The sequence below is a fragment of the Montipora foliosa genome, chromosome 4 (assembly GCF_036669935.1).
Source record: "Montipora foliosa isolate CH-2021 chromosome 4, ASM3666993v2, whole genome shotgun sequence".
NCBI lineage: Eukaryota > Metazoa > Cnidaria > Anthozoa > Scleractinia > Acroporidae > Montipora > Montipora foliosa.
In genome coordinates, this window is record NC_090872.1 from 29,144,779 (window position 1) to 29,154,222 (window position 9,444).

General features: G+C 42.5%; 1 protein-coding gene and 1 pseudogene across 1 annotated transcript in view; both read left to right on the forward strand.

Moving 5' to 3' along the window:
• The window catches only part of LOC138000543 (lipopolysaccharide-responsive and beige-like anchor protein), an 87,836-nt gene that overhangs the window by 35,070 nt on the left and 43,322 nt on the right, over window positions 1–9,444 (forward strand). Inside the window, exons 31-33 of the mRNA XM_068847034.1 lie at window positions 63–447; window positions 1,283–1,547; window positions 3,025–3,202. Of these exons, the coding sequence (XP_068703135.1) occupies window positions 63–447; window positions 1,283–1,547; window positions 3,025–3,202 (828 nt within the window). The remainder of the gene's footprint in view (window positions 1–62; window positions 448–1,282; window positions 1,548–3,024; window positions 3,203–9,444) is intronic.
• On the forward strand, window positions 4,028–9,431 carry LOC137999373 (uncharacterized; annotated as a pseudogene).

Below are 9,444 nucleotides of genomic sequence, written 5' to 3' on the forward strand. Positions count from 1 at the left end.
AGCAAAATATGTCATCCCCTTCTGTACATCGTCGTAAAATTAAGGCGATCTTGTTTTTTCAGACAGTACTGCGACAGAGGGCGAGGCACAAAATCAGACAGGTTCTCGCTCTCGAGCGGCCAGCTGGGGTGGACAGCGGAATGCTTCTGCAGAGGTGGAAGAAGATATGTTCAACTGGAATGAAGGAATGGCCCTACCCAGTCTCATGAAAAGCGCGGTAGACTTTAATCGATTAAGTTTGTCAGAAAAATTAGAGATTGGATTTAAATCATCTGGTTCCCTTCTCAAAGAGATATTGGTGGACTTCAGTCCCTTTCTCAGCCGATTTCTGGTTGGAAGTCATGGGCAAGAACTGGTTTTAGAAGGGCTTTCGTGTCAGAAGACGGATTCTGTTGTCGAGTTGGTCATGCTCTTGTGTTCGCAAGAATGGCAGAATTCTTTGCAGAGGTTAGTACCTTTCCATCTTTCTTTGGATGGTCACGCAATCCTTTCCTACCAGGAGCTTGCGAGGATTTCGTGACTGGCCAAAAGAACTTTTTCAGCCATCACGTTCTTTTCCCGCTTGAATGCACACCTAAGATGAGTCGCTAAAGAAAAGGACCTCTGAGATTAAAAAGGGACGGCAAATTGTCGCTTAGCAGCTTTTATATTTTGTATATGTCAAGAGTAAACAATATTGGCATAATCTATGCTTATAGCTTATTTTTTAGCAATCTTTGCTGGACAACATGCGAATTTAGTGCGACAATCATTTTATCAAACTATGCAAAGTGGAGTGAGGTAGGGTTAAGAAACTCTGATATTCCCTATGTTTTCGTTTTTTGTTTTCTCATTTGAATGTGAACATTATTTTAGGAAATTAAGCGATACACAAGGTCTTAAACCCCACCCCCTCTCCGCACAAGATCAGCGTGAGGGAGGGGGGGAGGGGTTCACGAAATACTTGTGAAAGACATTGCATTTTGCTTAAAATTGCAAAAAAATTCATGTAGATGTTCTATTGGTCATGTGCCAATTTAGCGTCAACAAATGGAAAAAAAAAACAAGGGTAGGGGAACTTGAAGGTGTCCTGGTTTTCTCGATATTTCTGTTAGCTTGGGGAAGTTTACTAAACTGAATCTCGAAAAAGTGTGCAAAACAAAGTTCATTTCCTTGCCGTCTCTTTTGTAAATGTTAACTGGAAGGTGTGTTGAGGAAACCGTCCTCACGGCCAATACTTTCAGGGCTCATTATTAGTACAATTACAATTACAATTACCATTATTTTAATTGTTATCATGCAGAAATGGAGGAATGGCGTTTATGGAGCTCGTCAACGAAGGAAGACTTCTCTCGCACGCCATGCGCGAACGTATTGTAATGACGACGAGCGAGGCGTTTGTGATCGTCAGCAAGCTGGAGGGAATTTCACGTCAAAAACACATGCAGTTTGTTGACCTGTGTCGCTTGACTGAAGCAACGTACAGCGAGAACGACAAACTGCAGGATCAGTTGCTTTTGGCGACAAAGAGGCGAGATTTTTCGGTGGCTAAGAATGTCATTCAAAAGGTATGTTCATCATAGGTGCAACAGAAATCTTAAGCAAGGACGATTACGAGAACGTTATTTCAAAATACAACTTCAAAGAGTTTACCAACGTTCCAGGAATAACTGATGGATTTGAAGATTCTGGTTTTTTGGAGAGAAAATTGGGAATTCGGTGTCAGATGCTCGCATCCTCCACATGACGTCAATAAGCCATTTCCGAGTTCATATCGGCCTCCTCTTCAAAGCGAGTCTAAGTGCAAAATTTTTGTGATGGTGATTTAGTTCTTCTTTACATATGCATGAAAACCTATTTTCATAAGAAAAACTTCGCACGTAGACTCGCTTTTAAGAGGAGGCAGACATGAAATCGGAAATGGTCTCTCGTGGTCATTTCGCGTCGTTTGAGAATGTTAGCATCGTCAACGATGGCGAGTACGAGAACAAGTACAACTTTTACTTTTTGTCGAAGTTGTACTCTACGTATTAAGGTTAAGTGTATAATGTGAGTTCCAGTCTGTAGAAAAACACACTAATTCTTTGACAAAATATCAGCATTTAAAGCTGCTTTTCAGGCTCGAAAATCCCCCTAGTTATTTACCCAACACTTGAGGATTGTTAGTAGATTATTGCAGCTTTAAATTAAAAGAAACGGTTCTAGATCAAATGCAATTTCCTTTTCAAAAACTCGTACTTACCGATATGACTTTTCGATGTAAAGTCGTCGCAGACCAACTTGCCGGGACGAGTTGAGCACGCCGGGCTGGGCAGTGCGGTTGCGCAATGATCAAAATCGCAGAACTCGTACTAGAAGTCGCACTCGTTGTCCATTCGCCCTTGTCACACGGCGGCCATATTGTCCCGGGAGACCAAAAGAGCATTGTTTTACCACGCCAAGCCTCGCAGTGGAAACCATGGGGTGAGGCTTGGCGCGGTAAAAGAGAGCTGTTTTGGCCGCCGTGTGACAAGGGCGAATGCTAACATTCTCTGTTGTCAGGATGAGAACGACAAAGACGTGTCCCGAAATGTAAAACGCAAGTGCGGGGCGAGCAAAGCTGTGTTTTTTTGTTCTCCAAACGTACTGTACTGTGGCATTTTCGTCGCCTTCGTTGTTCGTGATTCGGCCGCTCTTTGTAACTGCTTTGCTGTGTGATACCGAACTTGAGGCGTATTAGGGTCGAACGATGTTACTGCTCCATATCCTCTGAATTAGGAATGATTTAAAATCGCTTTAGTCGTGCGTCGAATTCGTCCCGACAAAGCCCTGATTTGCAATAGATGCCATGATACTTTTAAAATTTTCATGCTAATTGGCCATGCGCTCTGTTAAGGAATAACATTGAAAAGCATAGGGAAACTTGCAGGACTTCTCCTCGCTCTTGAAAGATGTCAAAAGTGGATTGAAGAACTGAAACCTGGGATTAATTAAAATTTTAGTGAACTATCTGGTCTTCAAGGGTTTGGTCTATTTATCAGAGTGGTGGCATAATTTTTCCACTAGGTACTAGACATAATAACCAGTGAACACGGCGCCTGGTCGGTGGGGCAGCAGCCGCCTTCAACTGTACAGTTTTACAGGCTAGACATGTGGGAGGATGACAGCCGAAGACGCATGCGCTTTGTCAAAAACGAGTATGGCTCCAGTCATCCCGAAGCGACTTTGCTCGAAGGCATAGAAGGTAAGCTGCGATGCAGGGATTGAGCTAATAAGACTTGAAGGCAAATTTGATTGAAACTTAAAATCGGCGGTTCAAACTTCCTGGTTTAGAAATAGCGTTTCTTGTATCGCTGAATTTTTGGGCCAACTCAAGAAATACTGACAAAACTATTCGTACCTTCAGATGGCCAGATTTCTTTCGTTTAAAAAACCGAAGTTAGCATTATGTCTTGATTTCAACTCCTTTTAATTCTCGACTTCGTTCTCGGACCATTCCTTAAAGTGTTACTATGACATGATAAAAATATTACTACCTTTTTTTCTTCAACTTTTGAAAGTATCTGCCTAACATCTGAGTGGCAAAAAATATTCTTAATTTGACAGAGGGTCTTGTGGTCAGGGCACTAGGCTTTGAATCTTAATGTTCCAGTTTCAAAGTACCTCTAGTTTTTCTGGTGTTTAGGTGAGCGCGCAGATCCCCGACTTCAGGGTCGCTGTCTCGAGGCCTACAATCTTGGACAAAACTCGTTTGGAAAATGTGACAGACCACTATAATTAGTCATTCCCTAATTTGTCTGTGCGGTAAAAGATTAACTTCTCCATACTTTCCCCCTTGCCCTAATCCAGTATTGGTTTAGAAACGGCCAATGGCTTGCACAGTATTCTTCACGACGTTATCAACATTGGTATGGTGGAGGGGAGGACAAATAGACTTTGTTTGTGAGTGCATGTCCAATGATTTTCACACCGGAATTTTGACCGAGATTGTAGCTCAGTCATCCTGTTGTTTCCTCTTGCAAGAAACGTTGCTCCACTGTCTCTTCCTACCCAGGTGTGTAAATTGGTAATGGCGACTTATTACTGGGGGTATCCCTGTGGTGTACTTGTATTCCGTCCAGGGAGGAGTAGCAATACTCTCAGTTGCTTCTTGCTACTTGTTCCGGGGATAACCTCCGGACGTGTGAGCTCCCCCCACCCCCCCTCTCTCTCTCTCTCTCTGCTTGTGTGTGACTTTGCCATTTGCCAGATTAACTCCTTGGCTGTGCTTGGAAATAGATAACAGGTCTGCCTCCAAATTTATTGTGTTCGTTTGTTTGTATCATTTGTTTCATTGACGCTGAAGAGTGGTCTACTAATAATTTGTTTATTTTTCTTTTTTCATTCTTCAAGGAATAAACAAAGACGTCTCCGCTAATCCGCAGCATCTTAACTTCGCCAAAATTTCCTCCGCAAAACCTGAGGATTCGTATTCTCTGGACGAAGAAGAAATTGCCGAAATGGTCATCGAGGAGCGCAACCTTGGACGAGATGTTTCGGGTCACGTGATATTTACGAGCTCGTGTCACTTAATAGCGCCTTGCGTTGTTGCCCCAGGCTCTTTGACCGTGACATCAGAGGCTGTGTTCTTCACTGTTGATGAGGAAAATCCGGAATATCAGAAACTGGACCCAAAGGTATGTGTGTTACTGGGTTTGTATACCCATCAGCTTTTTAACTTTCGAATTCTAGACTACTTTTATTCTTAAAGACTTTTTGTCTAAGGGAGATTTTTATAGACCGGAAGTAATGAAGGCTTTGAATATAAAGAGGTAGCGTAAATTTTTATCTACTGCACCACCGGGGCACTTCCTGCCGTTTAGGAACGTTATTTTAGCAATAACAGAAGGAAGCTTGAAAACTTGAGGCTTGAACGGTGTTTGATCCCTGCAATAGCGGTGCGGTGGAATACCAGTTGATATGAGGGACGACGTGCTATGCTGCCCAAAATATTCCGCCTCTGAGCATGCGCAATTTAACCGGAAGTCTGCTGTTTTCTCCATCTTTTCGGTTGCGTTTTTTGTGGAGCGGCAAAGCTCCTGGTCGTAAAGGGCGTTAAAAATCTTAAATTAAGCAACGCGGGACGGCGGCCCCTGAGAAAAAGCCAGTTAATTTCATGATGGCCTGTTAGTTTTTTCATGGCGATTCAAATGAAAGTGTGTTGCCACTGTAGTTGTCAATTCACTGAGCTATCTGAAATAAGCAGAACTCTACATTCCTTTGTTATGGCCTACCGATGATTTACCAAGAATGGCGCTTAACAGTTTGGTTCGATTGTTAAGTGTTTCTTCAAATCTTGTTAGAGCATTTTGATCTTACCGCCCACATGACATGATGGAGGCCAAGCACTTTGCGTGATTGCTTCATTGAGTGTATGAACTTTATTGGTTGGATGTGAAAGTTGAGATAGTGGCAAAGCACTGTTCAACATTGCTAGACGAAACAAGGTACCGCTGCAAGTTGGCACTAAAGCCATGCCCAAACTATCGAACAAAGTTGGATTCCGCATGCGGCATTGTTGGATGTAAATGTTGAGGTAGTGGCAAAACACTCATCCGACATTGCTTGACAAAACTGATTCAAGTTCAAGTTGGCGCTAAATTTTTAAATATGACGCTGACACTGAAATGAAAACCGCTCGTAGTGCTTGTGCTACTGGAACTGCTTGAGGACGAAAATGACGGATTCAAACGAGGGAAACCCTAAAAATGGATAAGGGAGCGTGTAGAAAAGGGTATGTTCACTGCAAGATACATTTGCGTTTAGGAGTTGATGAGAATGAGCGGGGATCAATTTGCAGAAATTTTGAGTGCTATTGAACAGGAAATCTCAAAACAGAGCGATTGTGGTGATTAAGAGGACTAAAAGTGCCCGAAGACATGTCCTTGCTTCATACTCGCTTATCAAGGTTTCTGGATGTTGAGTTCATCAACTTCCAAGACGTCCCATTGATCCTTTTCTGCATTTTTATTGCAAATAATGCTAGAAGCCTAGGCTTGAATTAAGGTAGCGATTCGTGATTGGCTAGCAGCGCGAACGTGACTCCATTCAAGACACAACTTTGTTGGAAGAGCGGCAAAACACTGCAACATTACTGCGTCGAGCAGAATTGTTGGTCGCAATGTTTGATCAAAAGCAAACTCCATCCAACACTTCATCGAAACAAAAATGTTGGACGAACATCTTCCAACCTGGCTGGCCAAACGGTCGAACAATGTTGGATCTAGCAAAGTTGGAGCGTTGAATCCAACTCTATTCGATAATTTGGCCAGGGCTTTATTCAACTGATATCGAGCCGATTGTAAGTGGCAACCACGTTGCCGTAGGATCCAAAGATTCTTTTAGTTAGGTTTTTCCCTGGCATCATTTTGTCCTTTTCCAGTGCCTTGTTTTCGTAGAAAAACCTCACTTTTCGGCCTCAAATCTGGACACCTTTAATTTGGAGCTATGGACTGGACATAGCCTATGTAATATAAACTCGATATTACGGTGTTTGAAAGCGGCATTGTATTTTGCTTTGATTCCTCATGGTTGCCAGCTTTTTGAAAAGTAAGTCTGTTTTGCTTTCTGAGAGAAGAACGCGAGTTAGCTCAATAAGTCTTGTTGCGATCGTGTTAAATTAACTTCGCTCGATTTCGCTTTCCCCATCTCTGTGAAATCGCAATCCAAGAGTGTTAGAGTGTACTGTACAAGTCAGGTAGATGACTAATAGAAGGACACTTCAGTTGAGATATGAACATTGTTTTCGACCTGAAAATGTCATCTAAATATTAGCATAAACTTGAAATGATGAAAAAATAATGTCAGGGTTTTCGCTTTTCTGTGGGTATTTCGATGCGGGCAGATTCATCGCAGTTGTCATTACCAAAACAATACTTTTGCTTATTGTCTCTGTTGTCTGGTTCTGTTAATGAACGGTTCGCATTTTATTGACCGCCAGAACCTCTCATCGTGTTTAATACTGCAGTTATCCACCCGCTTGCTTTGTGTTAAGCTGGTGCGCGGCAACTTGAAAACAGCCTCTGATATGTGATTGACAGCGTGTCGCTATAGGGCTTTGAATGGCTTTTTTTGGCTATGGGTTTCAAGCAAATAGAATTCGGTGAATGTTTTACAGCAAAAGGAAGCAATTATTTGCGCTATTTAACCTGTTACGAGAATAAAACTTATTAAGTTCGTATTTTATATTCTTGATTGCTCAAGCGAATGTCGTGTCTTCTTGAACTTTCCAACTTTTGTCTTACCCTGTTTACAATTTGTGCACAATTTTTATTTGGAGCGGGAGGTTTTGAAATCAGCAAAAAAACCACCAAGCCTTGGTACAAACGATTTACAATACTTTAATTTTTGTTGATGATGAAGGTCTTGAAAATTCAACTTCACTTTTCATGTTTCTTGTTCCTCCTGTCCGCTTATAAAAAACTGAACGTAGTTTAGTCGTTACCCTTGGAAACTCTACAATCAAAACGTGTTCTTGTAAGAGCAGAGTAAAGTAATGTCTGTTCGGTCGAAAGCGTTGTACTAAAACACTCGTCAAATGCTCAATTCGCCTGAGGCGAAAATATCTGAAGTAATACAAATCTTAACCTGCAGAATTTGCGGTTGAAGTTCGAAAGTTTTTTTCATTCGCGGGCTTTTGCAAACAATACCTTGTCGGCTTCTAATAAAGGGGGCGCGTTTTATCGTCTAGTTTATAATTTTAAAAACGTGTCCAAAGCGATTATTAGAAGTTTATTTTGAACTTTCGCGTCAACTAGTTTTCGCCACATTACCGCGTTTTTTGTACATTAATTCATGAGGACAGTGTTAAAACCTCCCTTGCAATTATTAGCTTTTGTGGTTAATACTTCTGTTAATGGCGCTGTTTTGAAGTTGTAGCCGGTGATTTTTTGTTGTAATATTCTCTAGGGTTATTTTGTTCTTGATATATCGCTGTTTTTATAGTACCCGCGGATAATTTGGTTTAACGCAATGAACGTAGGTGTTATTAAAACCGCACTAAACAAAAACTCGAAAGAAGATGACGGAAAACGGTTGCAAAAGATATGCTGTCGACGAAAGCATCATTGCGGGGGCCTGAGTTCTTCGCTAATACACTCACAAGCAGCAATGTTTATTCCGGATATTTCCTCCGCTTGTTGACTTTAACCTGCGCTCGAGCGATTCTGGAGTTTTTCTTTTCTTACAAGGTTGCCAGTTCAATATCTTTGAGTGCGGTGGTTGGTCTGTGTTTTCAAAAGTTTAATGACATTGGTAAAATACGGCTCGGCTCTGGGCAAGAGAGAGGCGAAAATTCTTTGGCTGGGCCAGATGAGAACGCAAACAATCTGAAAAAAAGGTTGCTCTCTGATTGTGAGGTTAAAAATGGATGAGACTTTTTCAAGTACGGTCACTTCAGAATTTTCTTCAGTTGAGTTTGCCGTCGTCAACATTTGGTTGCTAGCGTATTTTTTCCTCTCTCCTCAGCGGCGGCTAATTTACGCACAATAGTTGACTCCCGTTGTTTAAGTGGTAGCGTTTCGGTCCTATGTTATTTGTTTTTGAGGATTAATAGCCGCTGACAGCCTCAATAGCACCAGTGTTCCGTGGAAATTGATACCGTTAGACCGGAAAAACTTAGCTTTGGTCTCAACAAAGCGTGTTTAGCTTTAGTAGCAGATCGTACCTAGGTGATGGGCTTTTGCAACATGGCCTTTTTATTTTCCGAGCGCCAAAGTAGTTTTGCAGAAGTTCGGGAACACGCGTGTTCATAGTCGTAAAAAGCGAGCCTCTATGAACACCATAAACAAAACATTTGCAGTGTTGTTGAAGAGGTATTGAAGCATGTTGAAGCACTTGAGCCACGTTTTATATCCTCGCTGAAGCTGGTCGATGGAAGGTAACCAAGGTTATGAAAGCTTCACCCTCCTCCTCGCAGCTTCGAAGTGGTTCATATGTATTTGAACAAATGGGTGTGTTTATTTCATTCGACGCAGCCTGCCAGCCGGGTTGCGCGATTGGACGGGCACGGGGCCCTGACATCTTAGCGATGAAACGGCAAGCGATCTATGTCCTTGGACAGAAGTTTATTAACGGGCGTCTGGGTATCTGTCCGCTAGAAAGGTTTCGCTCAAGATTCACTTCGTTGAGTGAGCACGAGGCTATTCGACGTGGAGAAACTTCAGAATCAAATTCGTGTGTCATCGTGGACAATCACTTCTTCGGCGCGCCAAGCTTTTTTAGCTGGTTTCTTGAACGCTACACGGTCGAGCTTGTTCCAGCTTTCCGGTGTGGGTCAATTTGGCCGCAGAATGGATGTTGTTGGCCGAGTCGTGAAACTCTTTGGGCCTTCCCAATCCCCCCCCCCCCCCGGTAATCGCTAGCATGTTAAACTACGGGGATTCTCATTACTTGCTCGATATCCGTATCCTCCGGCTAAGGGAGCTGGGTTCTGAGGGCGATGCGTGG